This window comes from Barbatula barbatula (genome assembly GCF_947034865.1).
Source record: "Barbatula barbatula genome assembly, chromosome: 14".
Lineage (NCBI taxonomy): Eukaryota > Metazoa > Chordata > Actinopteri > Cypriniformes > Nemacheilidae > Barbatula > Barbatula barbatula.
This window is the reverse complement of record NC_136777.1, coordinates 13,536,951-13,553,032: the sequence shown is the minus strand read 5'-3', so window position 1 is coordinate 13,553,032 and position 16,082 is coordinate 13,536,951. Positions and strand designations below refer to the sequence as shown.

General features: G+C 40.4%; 1 protein-coding gene across 1 annotated transcript in view; it reads right to left on the bottom strand.

The window, feature by feature from the left end:
- Positions 1-14,459, bottom strand: part of slc4a11 (solute carrier family 4 member 11) — a 47,760-nt gene extending 33,301 nt beyond the window's left edge. The window contains exons 1-2 of the mRNA XM_079472629.1: positions 14,284-14,459; positions 2,135-2,185 (exon numbers count right to left, since the gene is read on the bottom strand). Coding sequence (XP_079328755.1) covers positions 2,135-2,185; positions 14,284-14,323 — 91 coding nt within the window. The 5' untranslated portion in view covers positions 14,324-14,459. The remainder of the gene's footprint in view (positions 1-2,134; positions 2,186-14,283) is intronic.
- Positions 14,460-16,082: the final 1,623 nt, after the last annotated feature.

The following is a 16,082-nucleotide window of genomic DNA, read 5'->3' as shown; positions in this document are numbered from 1 at the left end:
CAACCCCTTTGTATGCGAATCTCAAGAATCGTCTGGGATGGGGGGTTATATGGATGTCAAAGTACCCGTCCTTCAGATCCAGGGAGAAGAACCAATCCCCTGGGCATATTTGCGAGAGCATCTGTTTCAGTGTAAACATTCTGAAGTGCTATTTCATTAGGCTGTGGTTCAGATGTCTGAGATCTATGGCTCCTTTGTCCAGTAAGTCAATTTGCACACTGCACTCGGGTGGGGATCATCCAGCAAAATTGTGGGGGTCTGTGAGCGAACTGGAGTGAATATACTCTATATATTATCCCCAGAACCCAATCTGATACCCCGGGGATCAGGCCTCGGCTCGTATGGCAAGGGGTTGAAAGCAAGGGGGAGGCGTGACATGACCTGTTGGGTTCATCATGAAATTCCTGGAAGAACGGTGAAGTCCACTGACCAGGGCAGGAATCATTCGTCCAGGCGACTGCGAGCGGGTTCCTCCAGAGAAGACCACTCCAAGCCCAGCTCCTCCAGAGCCTTTGTGAGGACCCAAATAAAATTGGGAGTCCACATCCAGCGTGGGCTCGCTGTGCTCTACAGACGGCAGGGAGCGGGGTTAGATACTTAGCCTCTAAAGACATGCTGTCGTCCTCCTCTAATTTGTTTCCGACAAACGAGACCATGTCACTGGCGGCCGCCAATTGTCGCTGGTCAGGCTGGGATAAATGAACGCAGAAGGGACGTGAGCCCACACTTCCCCGAGCGCTTAGTACCTTTACCCACTGCTTCTTGAATCATCACTGAGTCACTGAGCAGAGAGGTCCAGTCCGAAGCAGTGCTTTTCCGACAGCGAAGCTATCAGTCCAAGTTAGCGAGGTAGAAGTCGTCGTTTCTTACTCTCCAGTCTTGTTTCTCTTTCATCTCATTGGACTTGCAATTTGCAAAGTTATATTCTGAGCTTGAGTTCAGATTTGAAATGAAGATGTGTGCGTTGACCTTATGCTACAGTATACTGTGTCTTCTCACATATATTCTCTATGTAGTGATTCATATCCATTTTCCCCAAAATATTCATGTAAAAAACATTTTTGAACAAAAACAAAAAAACAATGATGATAAATAAATTGTTTCTGTTACACAGGTGAATGCAAAGATGTTATTTGTCAATGTCCAAATATAACAACACCCTCTTGCCTACCCACAATTACCTTTAACATTTAATATACACCAACCCATTACTTTCTATGAATTGATGTCTCACTACAGTAAGACAGAATTTCATCAATTTAAAGACATAAAGGCTTCATTAATCCAACAATTTATTTCCTTTCTACTGAAGCTTAACACCCCGCAGATCTGACTGTATAGCCAGAGTGTGGCTGAAGCTGTGATTTATCCACACATGGCAGCTCGTCATTGTTGTCTGCTCTCGTGCTGAATGTGGCGTGTGTGGGGCTATCGGTTCCATATCGTTCTCCTCATCTATTAATTTATTCACTAATCCTTCCCTCTATTATTCTCTATGTAAAGCCGGAGAAGAGAGGGCGCTGTTAATCCACGCGTGTGCTCATGGACTCTGCCGTCATGGACGCGCGGCGAGCCGGTGAGTGGATATCCCCCACCCCGACGACGACGCTCCCCTTTTTTCCCCATTCCTCGCTCGCTCTTTCAAGCTCAAAGCAGCGTAGTTGATCGTATTAATAAGCGTTTGATTCGCTGAGAGCTTACTCAAAATGAACAAATTAACTAATTTATTGAAAATACCCCATACTTTGTTATAATTACAAACTCATAAACAAGAATCCCTTGAATCAAACGGCCACAGCGTTGATGTAAACAGTTTCTGAAATGACATGAAGAGAAAGCTCTTGAAAATTTGCCACAAGGTTTCCTGAGAAATGATCATTTCATTTACAGGCTTCATTCACGGCTGCGAGAGAGACCAATTTTCGTTTGGATTTTACTGCATTGTGCTTCAATGCAGCAGAACTGGAGGCAGAAAACTTGTCTATCTTTGAAACTGGCAAGAAATCCAGCAATTTAAATTTCTGAAATAAAGGATTTTCCTACTGCTGCTCCCGGCTCGACCTTCACAGCTCTCTTCAGAGCCATGTGCTAAACAAACAAACACACAAACCAAGCCCGATAAACATATACTCACCCATCTCTTGATAAAAGTATCCATTCTTAGCCATCCCTGAGGAGGGAGCCTCTGAAAGAGAAATAAAACTCACAATTAACAAGATACTTATATGATTTTTTGAGTGTGTGAGAATAAATGTGTGTTTGTTAAAAATCACAGAAAGACAGTGTTGGGCAAGCTACTTTTGTGTAGTCTGTAAATTAGCTTATAATGGTTCATTCAGTAATGTTCTTGCAGCTAATACATCTAAAGCCACACCCACGTACACACCCCAAAACATAAATGTGGTTAGGAAGGCGCAACCGGCCCCGCTTCACGGCTCTCGTCCCACCTTCCTAACCACAATAAAGTTAAACAGTAACATTTAACAGAAGACTTAAATATAAAAAGACAATGTTGTGCATTTTGTGGCCTAACAATCCAATACACTGAAATGACTCCATCCAAAGCACACTTAATAAAAAGAGGACAATTTAGGAGGTCGTGCTGAACAGCAGTTAAACTGACTGTACCACGAGTACAGTATAGAAGTTCACGTTATTTTAAATACATTTAACCATTCGTCGAAGCACGTTAACATGAAACAAGCACACACACTCTCACACCTGTTGCCTACATTCATTGGGTGCCGTTTAAAGGGATATTCATGAGGTTAAGTCAGCCGTGACCGAGGTTTCTCTTTATCCACTTTCTGACTCCCTTAATTGTCAGAGACCTCTGTTTCCAGCTCCAGCACCCTCACATCCCCCCACCCATTATAAAGAGAGCAGGCATTTACAACTAACATTGATACCCTCGAACACTGGCATTACGAAGCATAAAAAACTAAAAACATGATCAAATGAATATGCAACATCACAAATAAATTTAAGGTTTGAAGTTACTCGCAGGAATTCACAGTCCATCCAAACCAGTTAATCGTCTTATTAAAGTCATCCATGATTAATTACTTTCAGGCAAAAGTGTGATAATAAGGGGTTCCCAAGATAAAGAATGTAATATGCAGCTGGTCATATGATTGCAACAAGGCTCCATGTACAATTACAACAGTTATTAGGCCAAATAAAAATAGACTAAGATAAAAAAATAAACTGTTTATCTCATGTGAGTGTACATATAGTTTTAAACACATTTAACCCCAAACTACTATTTTTATTTTAAAAAAGGGGAGGGATCTCACCAACTCCTCAAATAATGCTCAGTGCAAGGTTGTGGGTTCGATCCCAGGGGATTGCAGATAACTATGTAAAATGTATAGGATAATGCTATGTAAGTCGCTTTGGATAATAGCGTCTGCCAAATGCCTTGATGCAAATATCTATTTTATAATGACTTTAATATCTTAACATTCCTCGAAAATGTAAGTTATATTGTAGCTTATTCAGTGTATCAACAATGTGTTCTTTTCATCTATTTTTATTCAAAAGTATTGTAGGGAAAACATCTGTGACAAAGTTGCTAATTTTAGTAAACATAACTGAGACCTCCATTACATTTTCTAGAGTTATGAAACAGTAGCAAAGTGTTTATCTAGGGATACATCGTCAATAAGACATCCCGGCAGTGCTTTTCTCATGTTTCTCTTCGGTGACAGCACAAAAACACATGCACCCGAGTCGGGATATTCAGCAGGATGTAAAAAAGCTCAACATGTCAGTGCAGGAAACAGACTGTCTTGATATATAGGCTGATACAGTACCGAACCATAGTCAAATATGACAATCCGTCTGAAAACGTTCACTTGAGACCATCCACGATCACATCAAATAAATCCCAATTTTACTGTTCTAGCACAAAATTCTGTCATAAGCTCATTTAAAATCTTTTAGTTTTCAAAATAAAGCGTACACTAACCACACATAATAACAATATAAAACAACGCTAAATGACTACTTTGAACGTCCACGTGGTCACTAATATTCAGTTGTTCATTTGCAACCAACCTAGAAAAAGCATCCAGCTCCAGCAGCGCCCTTCAGGGGCACAAACATGCCATTTGAAATTCACCCTTGATCTTTACATAAAGATCACAATGAAAAGCTAAGATCACATTTTCCAATCATTCTCTAATGTTATAATAATAAATAATAATGTTCATAAGCGTGTGCATCTGTGTGAGATCCGTCTACAGAGAGTCCAGCTTTGTGTAACTAATGCAGTTTTTGCTTTGCTTGTTGTAAAACATTCAGTCTCAGAACCATTATTACTGAAAAACCTCTAATCTCAAATATTTCCTGGTAATTGTACTCCTACTGCTGCTGTCACTGATTACATAATTATAAATTGTTTTTTTTCATTCTGGGCCATGACAATGAAAAAAGAATATGATGAAAAAATAGTGACATCTTGATACGAATCTTTTAAACATTCACAATGTACTGAGCTAAAATGGTGGCCTCTGATCTTCAAAATATTTTCTCTATGGAAAATTATAGAAAGACATATATTAAAATGAATAATATATGGAGTCTTGTCTGACTGAGGTTTCAAGGTCACCTATACAATGCCGCCCTCTTAAAGGGGAATGAGAATTTTCAGGCAGAGAATGAGGCAAGATTTTTATGTTACGCTGATGTGCTACCAGCCACAAAAATTAAACTAGCATTTGCATTAATATCCAAATCTAGCAAATAGCTAATTATTTACATGTCTCTCATAACATCATTTACAAATAAAACGTACGCCGGTTAAGCGATTGCAACAGCAACTCTCTCCCTCATCTGCCATTGAAGTCAGTGACACCACAGCTGTTCTGTATTCTGCGTGTGTACTTGTCAGGACCTTCCCCAGAGACTAAACACCTTCAGTCCAGCCATGCCTCCATGCCCTCCGGAGGGGTCCGCAGTCTCTGCGCTATTTACCCCCACTCTGACCTTTCCTGGTACTTCGTCTTTGGATCCTCCAGCAATGGGTACTGTGTTTCCAACCTTTACCGAGCCCTGTCTGATAGTCTGATCTGAAGATATTTTTCTAATGCCATGTTACTGTGTGCTTATTTTCACCTCAGACGGCACTCGCTTTCGATGTGCACAGGAAGTGAGCATAACTGATAGAGGAAGTATCATTGTCGCAAGTTTACATCAGTCAGGGTATGACTTCAGCCATCACACTTCCTCTTCAGTGCTTACATTACTGTAGGTGCAGTATGCTGGCTCACGCCGTACCTACAGTGCAGGTCTGTTTAAGTCACACGCATCAAATCAAACAAAGGCAACGTATACAAATACTTAGCCAGGCATGACCAGTGTCAAACACAAACAGATATAATTAGGAAAGATAAAGTCTGTGTAAAAAATACATGATACAATTGAGGTTTAGGACTCTGTCTGTGATACTTATCTAAGTTATTTTATGTAAGTTATCTTACATCATGTAAAGATCATTCTGTGAAAATTCAACCTTGATATCTTTAAACCTGAGTCGGAGTCAGACCGCGTCAAAGGTTAAAATCATAGTGAAATGAATGGCTGAAATCAAACTTTGATGCTCACTATCTCAGAATTAGATTATGATACTTATCCTGGTTCTCACAGACAGCGTCACATTTAATCACAGTGGCTTTGCTGGTGATAAAAAATAAGTGCAATGTCCTCAATATCATTATGAGTTTTATCCCTCTTTATATGTTCACTTTAATATTCTAAATATTTATTTTAATTGTTTATCAGGTTTAAAGAGTAAATATTTTGTGATTTTAAGGTCCTTACTTTGAGTGTCCAACAGCTAGTTAACGTACACGCACAATGTAAAAACACTTTCATTTTCTAATATTAGGCAGGGATTATTTCCTAATTTCTTGACTGACACTCAAATGATTCGCTCGGCGTTTCATTTGTTATTCCCTCCTTTCTGTTATCTCTGATCTGATCGGTCAGATGGTCTAGTCTGCTGTGATTGGTCTACCGCGTGCAATGTCGAAAAAATGGAAGGTAGGCGGGAGTAACGCATATCTGAGCCGGTCCTGAAATTCGAACGACAGATGACCCAAGCCAATAAGTTTGTTATTCGTTCAGTTTTGGCTTTACAACTTTGCGTACGGCTTACATTGTCCCGGTTCCTCTGTCTCACCCTGTGTTTCCCCCTTGGACTTCATTACCCATGCTCCTCCACGCTTCCGCACCTTTTTCATTTCTGTAATCCCCACACATGCCCGTCATCAGCCTCATCACTCAGGGACTATAAATACTCAATCTGTATTGTTTAATGTCACGTTGCTTGTTGTTGCCATTGTATTATTCTTCGTATCGGACTATTAAAGTCTATGCTATTGGAATACTGTTGAGCGTTTCTTCGCACAATAGCATTAAATAAATTCACAAATAGCAACATTGCACACTGCATGAAATGTAATTTTAAGGACAATTCAGTGTGGAAAATTCCATTCATCTATTGATTTTAAATAAAACATATGAAGGCATTAAGTAAAAATTGCTGTTAGTTTATTATATCATTGCATATATGCACTATATTTCCCTGTGTTTACTCATGTGGAAAACATGCTTTGTTTGTTTTTAACTGGATTTTACACTAAACGTTTTGAATCTGCCTGTCTTGCTGAAATTTTGGTTCCTTAGTCACCCTTTTCAAATTATTGCAGACAAAATAAAAACTATTGACACAATCTTGTCCAAATATGAAAACGCACATTGTCAAAAGGATAATTTATATATTTATGTAATGTTAAGCTTCATATTTTAAGTTAAGATGTTTACTTTTACTATGAACTGAATCTTCAGTTTGAGCCCTCTTTCTTTTTCTCATTCTAGAACTCTCCTTCCCACACCGAGTCCTGTGCCGTCTCTTTTTTAATCACATGTTCTGAACGGCAAAATACAAAGCTTTCTTACTTAGAGACATGATCAAAGCCAGATTGGAGAAAAAGAGGAGATAAGAAATGGGACAAGAGACTAAACAAAATATTTTGTCCCAGGTGGTGAATAAATGTTGATAAACATTAGTCCTTTCCTGATAATCACATTAATGAAAGGGAACGTTGACAACCCAGTTGTGATAACCCAAATCTGAAGCATGCAGAAAATACAGGCTGGTGCCAGTGACACTACTTGCTAAAATGTCATCATTATTACTAACACAGGAAGTGCTGCCTTGGCAAACAGGAAGCAAGAACTGGCAAAACGAGTATTGTGTGTGCGTGTGCAGGTTTGACTACCTCACAAGGAACTCTTTTAAAACAAACAAATCATGCACATCTGAGATGGACTCAGGAAAGCATGCCTGTCCACTAACGGTAAAAACGTCAAATTGTCATTTTACAATTTACACACAGTTCTCCCCTAATGAAAACATACTTGCATTTAATATCATGACTAGATTGAGCTCAAATACAGAGATATACTGATGTGTGAGTCACAGACATTGCACGGCTTAGTAACCAGCGAGTCCTTTCCTTTTGCACACACAGGCAATTTCAAGCTCTCTGCGCAAGTGAGCAGTAAGTGTGCAAATCTTTAGAGCCCAGTGGTCTGGGCGTTAAGAAATACTCATGAACGTATGTGGTTTGTGTGCAAAAACAACCTCTCCATGCTCATCGCGAATATCAAATATGCTCTCGCTCCGTCCTTTCTTCATTTACCCCTGTATTTCTCACACTGTTCTTCACAGACAAGACTGAACATGCTAGAGAAATACAGTCGGGATGGACGGACGCTGTCTGGAGAATCATGCAAATTTCTAGATTAAAGAGTGAGAAGATGAAACGCACGAGAACGAGCGAGCGTGTGGTTGTGTGCAGTTGAGGTAGCTTGTGTAATTTCCTTAGTGTGAAAGCGGGAGTGTGTAGCAAAGCTCCCTCACTCTCTCGCGCAGTTAAATGAGCTCATCATAGAGGTGTTAGGTCACAAAAGACAGGCGCTCGATCTCTTTGCTTCCTTTAACATACCTATCCTAACAGACCACATGATAAGTATTTCACAAGCAAGTCCTGCAACTTCGGTGCCCTTAGATCTGTAGCGCCGATTACAACGTTCTTTGCGAAACATCTGAAAATATAAAACAGGTCAGTACTGCTGCTGCATGTTACACCCTTTAGTGGCAATTATGGTTTAAAGCAATCACACCACTTCAATATACCGTAGCCCAGCCCAAGAAACGTTTAGTTTAATTCTCTCTTCCAGTTACATCAAAGAAAAAATCGTACAGGATTGCGTAACATCACAAAATAAATCTAGTAAATTGAATTTAAGGGGCTGTCAGATTGAGCCATATGGCACCACGCTCTGTCAGGCCCAAAACATTAATCCCTGCCCTGACAAATGGACAATGCGCATTAAAATGCCGGTGGTAAGAAACGGAGCACATGGCATGCAATATAACAGCCCGTCAAACATGTGAATGCACCTTTTACATAAGCTGCTCATAGGGGATGAATTTATACAGAAAACACGAGGAAAGGTTAAGAGATTTTAGTCGCTGTTCTTTCGATTTTAGGATTTTGTTAATCCTGCTGTACCTGCATGAGAGTGTAGCACCAGGATTTGACACCGAGATGATTGTGCTATGTGAGAGATAGGGTTGGAGAGAGAGAGCGAGCTGTCTCGCGGGCTGTGATGATATTTCGTGTCTAACGGTGTGTAGTGATGGTCCTTTAGCACACGGGGACACCTACACTTTAGTGAGACGTATGAGGTTCCAGATTCTCTCTGCTGCGTTTTAATGTCACTTAGAGCTCTGATCTATATGCGAGCGAGAGAGAGATCTAATATGCCTGCAGGCTTTTGAGAACACGAGTCCCTGACTGCTTAGAGAGGGAAGTCCTTTTGACTACCACTAATGACACACAGGTTCTTGTGGGAATAGGTGTGTGATGAGGGTCGGAAAGAGAAAAGCTTCCAGCTTGTGTGCATATGGGGTTGCTAGAGAGAAAACAAGTGAGTAGAAAAGCCTGGTAAGCAATGCAAGCATGTAAAGTGACGAAGAAAAATGAATACGCACATGGTTAAGGAAGTAACAGGGAATGATAAAAAATAATACAATCATTGAGTGAGCAAAACTGTGTACTGGCACACAAATGTTCAGCATGCAAATGAGTATGTTTGGAATCTACTGCACACAAATTCATAACAGGGATTTATAATAGGCCAAGCGAAATGAGTTTCTGCCCAGCAGGTGTGACAGTGGCACACATCTATTATGCTCTAGTGGAATACCCCTCTGATCGTAGCCTTGGCTAGCTGAATGTTTGAGATGGAATAAAGACTGGCATATTTTTAGCTTTAGGAACTAAGATCACTACAGTGTGTTATGGTGTGGGGGGTTGGTGATTAAGAAAAATTCTCAGAAAATGATGTCAATCAGAATTTATGTCTGTTCAAAAGTAACACTCAACCCAATCGTTGGGAAAAATATGGAAAAACCCAACATTTAGGTAAATTCACCCGAATATGGTTATATTTGACTCAACAATGGGTTGAAATAACCCAGCATTTTTTAGAGTGTAGAGATTATTGACTGACATATTTGAAAAACAATGCCGAATATGCAATTCTGCTTGTCGCAATCTAGTTTATGATTACAAGTAAAATCATAATATTCTATTTATACATCTAAACATTGAAGGCACAATCTAGAAGACAAATCTAGTGAATAGTTCTCTCTATCAATAAGAGCTCATTCTATCAACCTGGAACCTACTTCGTAAATATGGAATGGTGCATCTGTCAGCTCTCTAAACCTGCCAGCCAATGAGATTAAAATTGGTGATTTCAAACAGCTCTTTCCCTTTCTGCATCAGTATGCATCAAGCACTCTGTAAACTGACTGTGGGCGGTCTGTTGGTCTTCCCCTGAGGCTGAGGCTACAGAGGGAAACAATCCAGACGGTACCTGTTGGAACGTTCCGGTTATATACAGGTGCATCTCAATTATTTAGAATATCGTGAAAACGGTCAATATTTTTTCGTCACTCATTTCAGAAAGTAAAACCAATATATTATATAGATTATTACATATAGAGTGAAATATTTCAAGCCTTAATTCCTTGAAATTTTGATGATTATGGCTTGCAGATAATGAAAAACCAAGATTTTGTGTCTCAGAAAATTTGAATATTACTTGAATATTACTTTCTGTTATTTTAAACAGAAATGTTAGGCTTTTGAAAAATATGTTCATTTATATGCACTCAATACTCGGTTGGGCAACCTTTTGCATGAATTACTGCATCAGTGCGGCGTGGCATGGAGGCAATCAGTCTGGGGTTCAGGTGTAATGGAAGCTCAGGTTGCTTTGATAGCGGCATCTGCATTTTTGGGTCTGGTGTCATAGATTCTCTATGGGGTTCAGGTTAAGCGAATTTGCTGGCCAATCAAGCAGAGTAAGACCATGGTCATTGAACCAGCTTTTGGTGCCTTTGGCACTGTGGGCAGGAGCCGAGTCCTGCTGGAAAATGAAATTAGTATCTCCATAAAGCTTGTCAGCAGAAGGAAGTATGAAGTTTCCAGGTAGATGGCTGCGTTGACTGTGGACTTCAGAAAACACAGTGGCCAACACCAGCAGAAGACACGGCTGCCCAAATCATCAGTGACTGTAAACTTCACACTGGACTTCAGGCAACATGGATTCTGTGTTCTTCCTTCAGACTCTGGGACCTTGATTTCCAAATGAAATGCAAAATTTACTTTAATCTGAAAAGAGGACTTTGGTCCACTGTGTCTTCTGAAGTCCACAGTCAACGCAGCCATCTACCAGGACATTTTTGAGAAATAACTTATGTAATAATCTAATTTTCTAAGACAGTGAATTTTGGGTTTTCATTATCTGCAAGCCATAATCATCAAAATTTCAAGAAATAAAGGCTTGAAATATTTCATTCTATGTGAAATAAATCTTTATAATATATTGTATTTACTTTCTGAAATGAGTGAAAATTCACGATGTTCGAATTAATTGAGATGCACCTGTTTATCTCATTGTATGTGTAATGCCTTTTAGACTCTGAGTAATGTGTGATGCAGTGTAATGCCTTATTTATACGTTTAGCTTAAACAACCTTTCAATGGAAATCCTAAAAATGCGAACATTTCAGCCCGTAGATGAATGTCAAAGAGCGCAGATGTTTATGCATCATTCTCACCACGTTCTCTCAATGTGATGGTAGCAATCACCAGGTGACCCTGATAGCGATCTACGCATACTCTACACATCACACAATGTTATATAGACGTATATGAGCTGGAGTCTCCCTCTCTTTCTTTAAGCCATCAGAGAAAATCCGCAGAGCAGCATCTGTACTATACGAAAGCATGCAACACAGAAACTAAAAGCTTCAGATCTAGCTCTCTTCAGACCATTTATTCAATTTCGGCTATAACATGTTCTCTTGAGTATGGGATAGAGAGTAAAATAGATAGAAAGGCAGACCGAGTCAGAGAGAGAAAGATGGACGTCAGAATCCATTGGCCGCGGCGCTAACATGTTTCAACATGACAGCCGTCTTTAATCACATCGTGCCAAGGGATCTCTGAGCTAAAATGTGTTTGCATGGACACTATTGTCCTGTACATTGAGGAAATACAGAATTTCCTGTCCTCATCTCTTCTCTATCTCTCCTCATGTTGGCTGCTTTGGTTTCGTGAGCGCTCTGCTGGGGGATTCCTGCTAATTGCTTGCACATTCTCTTCTTCCTCTATTAAAGCCAGGCCACCATTCCCCTTACAATCTACAGTACTGCCACAGGACAAGAGAGAACCAGAGACAAAAAAAGTGAGAAAGAACCAAAACCATGTCATAAGCGTCCATACAAGGAATGTGGATTGTTGAGTAAAACAAGAAGGCTGTTTGATATTTAAAGACACTTTTTGATGTGTTTGCTGTAGAGACGTGGAGAGGCGTGATCAGGGTACTCACACAGCATGGCACAAAGTACGTGTATCCATGTGTGTTTTTTGCAATTTTGTCCTACGAGCAGGGAAGTGCATGCATGTGTTTTGGATATGCATGGTGATGTGTATCGTAAAGGTGGTGTGTTTGTGTGATGTGAGGTTATGGGCAGCCTCGCAATCAAAGGTCAGAATTCATCAACACTGGCATCCTCCGACATCTTGAAACAATCTGGGTACAATCCCGGGGTGGGCGGGGGGTGTGTCTGTTTGTGAGCGTGTGTGTTTGTGTGTATGCATGTGAGAGGGGGGTTCCTGACATTCAGTAACAAAGTGAGGACAGAGCGTTTGTAACTTTCAGATGCCTGGTTTTCCTGTGAGCTATATTTAATCCATTACAGAGAAGCAGAGGCATGTCTATCCACAATCTGATTTTTTGCGGAATACATTCCAGTCCCCCCCCGGTTAATTGAGCTCTCACAACAACATTCAGCACTTTATTAATGATAATATCCAACATCGCCCACATATCAAGCCATTAACCTCTTTCTAACTAAAAGTATGCTCTCCACAAACACACACACACACGTCATGACCATGTCTGTAAATCAGAAGAGGGCCAGAGAGATCAAGCTCTCCATCATCTGAATGTCTGTGCCGACTGCTCTCTCTGCGCTCGCAGACGCATCTCTTTGTATGAGAGAGGATACCCATATGGCCGATTTACAGCGTACCATAAACAGAGGAGATAAACAGTGGAATGTGTGATTCTAATTTCCCCTGCAGGATGTAATTTACAGTGGATGGAATAGAAAAGTCAAAGACTACCAAAAGGCATTATCAGACTATCTAGGACCCAAAGGATGACACACGTACAAACACAAACAAATAAGAAGACACGCAGTCGCACAAAGTCAGTCGGCCATTTACAAAATGACTAATATTTGTACCCTACCACCTGTAAGCGCAAATGGGATGTTCTCTAAGTACGTGCAGGGGGAAACCGTAAATAAAGGAATCGGGGACAAAATGTCCACCTTGTGTGTAATGCATGTGTGTAGGCAATACTCGTCCAAATGATCGTTTGAGGGAAAGACGGTCGTACAATGAAAATGGACATTGCTTTTTCTTTTTGTCTTACAATTAATGTTAATTCGTATCACTAAAACAGGTGTCCGTTAATCCATCTACAGACAACTTCCTGCTGCAGTGATCACTCATCTGCATATTTGGACGTATATTGCGTAAGACAGAGTTCTCAGGAAACGCGGCAGCCACAGTGTGCTGTATTTCAAGAGCAATGTTAGATGGCCCGTGACCTGCTCCAATGACATTGAGATTCGATGGTATAGAGAAAATGGAGTTATCCATGAATTATCACAACCACAGAAGTCATATGTCCACCATGATCACATACACGCATAGAAAAACATGCATGTAAACGCTGTGAGATGGTACAAAAACTGAATTTGAAGTTCAGCCCTCGGGCGAATAGATGCAAATAGTAATAAAGTATGCATGTGTTTTGGTGAGAACATGAGCAAAAGAATGAGTGTCTTCACACTTCTGCTCCCTAGTGTGTGTGTATGTAAAGGGTTTGAGCGAAGGAAAAGGAGGGAAAAAGACTGATGTCTGTGCACTCGTGCTGTAAGACAGCGCATGTGTGTTGCATGCGGTATTAGACCGACTTCTCAAAACGGAACAAATTGAACAGCAACATTGCGTACAAATAAAACCTACTCTCCCGGAAGACAACCAACTACACACATACTTTCTTTGTCACACATACACACACACACACACTTGAGTATTGTTTAATCAGGTATATGGGGTTTTCTTACGAGTGCTGCCCTACAGGTATTGTGTTTTGCATCTGTGTTTTCGTGTACCGCATTTGTATTTGTGTGCGCGAGGGCATGCGATTGTGTGTGCACTTTAAAGTGTGTGATCTTTTTCCTTTTTCCCTGTTAGTTTGACAAAGATCAGCAATGAAAAAGCATTTGCGAAGCATTCCAGAAAACCAGCTCCAAACCCTGCCTGCATTCCTGAATAACGCTGCCCAAAAAACAGCAGCATGGGAAGCTTGTGAGAAAAACAACCAACAGACCTGCAGGATTCAACAGAGACGAAACTTACAACAACACATTTACATCCTCCTTCAGCACGGCAAGCACACAGTCTCAAATTTCAGGGAACCCTCAGATGCTTAGTCGTGACAGTGAGCAAGCATGTGCGTGTGAGGATGTGTATGTCTGAGAGTACATGCTTTGGATTGAAGTGTCTGGTAAATGACATTACAAAATGTAAATGTACATGTACATGTGGTTCTTACCAGATGGCACGAAATGAAGAACTTTGTTGCCTTCCATCATTCCCTTCTCAACCCATAATCATCCGGTAGTTCTGACACTAATGAGGGCAAGATCACCTCTTCTCCGGTCTCTTCTCTCCCCTCCTCTCTCCACTTCTACCTCTCTCTCTCTCTGTGTGTATCTTTCTTTCTCTCTCTCTCTCTCTCTCTCATTCCTCAGACATATTTAGTGAGTCAGCCTTGCCCTGCCTCCACTGAGCTGTGACTCTGGGTCCTAAAGCCTGCATTTCCAGCGTTTCTTCGCCGTGGTTTGTATATTTGATGCTCGCAGTCATAAATCGTCACGATGAACTTCAAACGCCGTCTGGTTTCTCAAATCACTTCTGTGTGTGCTAGCGCACAGGAGAAGTGTGTTTGTGCTCATGATGCGCTCAATAGAATGTGGATTCTGATAGATGTGTTACAATGTGCGACATGTGGTGTGCTTCAAAAGCTGTAAATTTATATTCCGATGTCACTGTGATGTCCTTGAGGGTTTCATTCCATTCAAGATCAGAAATGATGTCACGTTAGCATTAGTTTCATGGCATGATTTTGAAATCCCATATCACAATGTGGAGCTTCTGGATAGTTTGATTTGGCTATTTTTGATTAAGACATGTTTGTGCTAGTCCCAATCGACCTATTGCATAGTTGGCTGAAAATATTTTGCTGATTGGCTGACAACAGGGTAAACTAGATTTCTTAAAGAAAATCCCAATGCTTGCAATGCAGAAAAAGGTAACTTTGAGTAAAGGTAAACTTAATACTTAGTTCTTTGTGTAGACTAAATAAAACATTGGATGTGCTTTGTTGTTTAAGAATAAGTGCACGGCCTGACACAGTTTTTTCAGCGTAAAAGCAGTGAAATAGTTAACCCTAAAGCAGAAAACATTCATTAGTATGCAAAAATGAAAATGCAAATATTATAATTGCATCAACATAGTCAGTTTTTAATAGTTTTTATTCAAACTTTACTTGTTAACTAAACATATAAAGTTTGTGAAGTTGTGTTTTTGCACCAAAAGTAGTTGAAATAATTAATTTCTGATGCAGAAATTAGTGCAGCAGACAACAGAATGAGGAATCTTAATCTTGCCTTGCAAGCACTGTAATGACTCATCATTCCAGGGCTGTTTGTTTTATTTCTCTGTAGAGTGGAGTGGGGGATCTGTTTTTTATTTCGGCCCTCACAAAAAGTGTAGAACCCCTCTCTACTCCCTCCATTTTGTTGCCATCAAAGGCTCTTTCCAAAAAACACACCTGCTGGCAGCATGTAAGTGTTTTTTGAGAAATGTTTGTGTGTGATACGTGTGTGTGTGTTTGGCTGAAATGTTTACAGGGGGATGAGAAACACAGCTCTTGTGTAAGCCTTAAACTGAATTACGATGCACTGCTCTTTAAAGTTTTCTATTATGGCTGTGGCAAGAGTTGGAAATGTAGTGGTACCTCCCACAGTATGGCATGCAAAACGCTTGATTCGGCCACCTACGCATTCAAAGTACCTAATCTACATTCTAAAACATTAACCCTAAACAAATGCTTCTGTCACTCTCTGTCCACATATGATCAATTCACGTTCTGTGTAAAATATGTGGCGAATGTGGAATCAAAGGGTTAAATCCTGATGTGTGAACAGGATGCTGTGGGTTAACAGAGTGAGGTCAATCTCTGACCTTGCCATTGTCCTTGAGTTCAGCAGAATTGTCCGGAGGTGCCAGACATGCTGCACAACGAAATATTTGGGCTAGATTAGGGACGCGATGTGCATTGGCTAACAG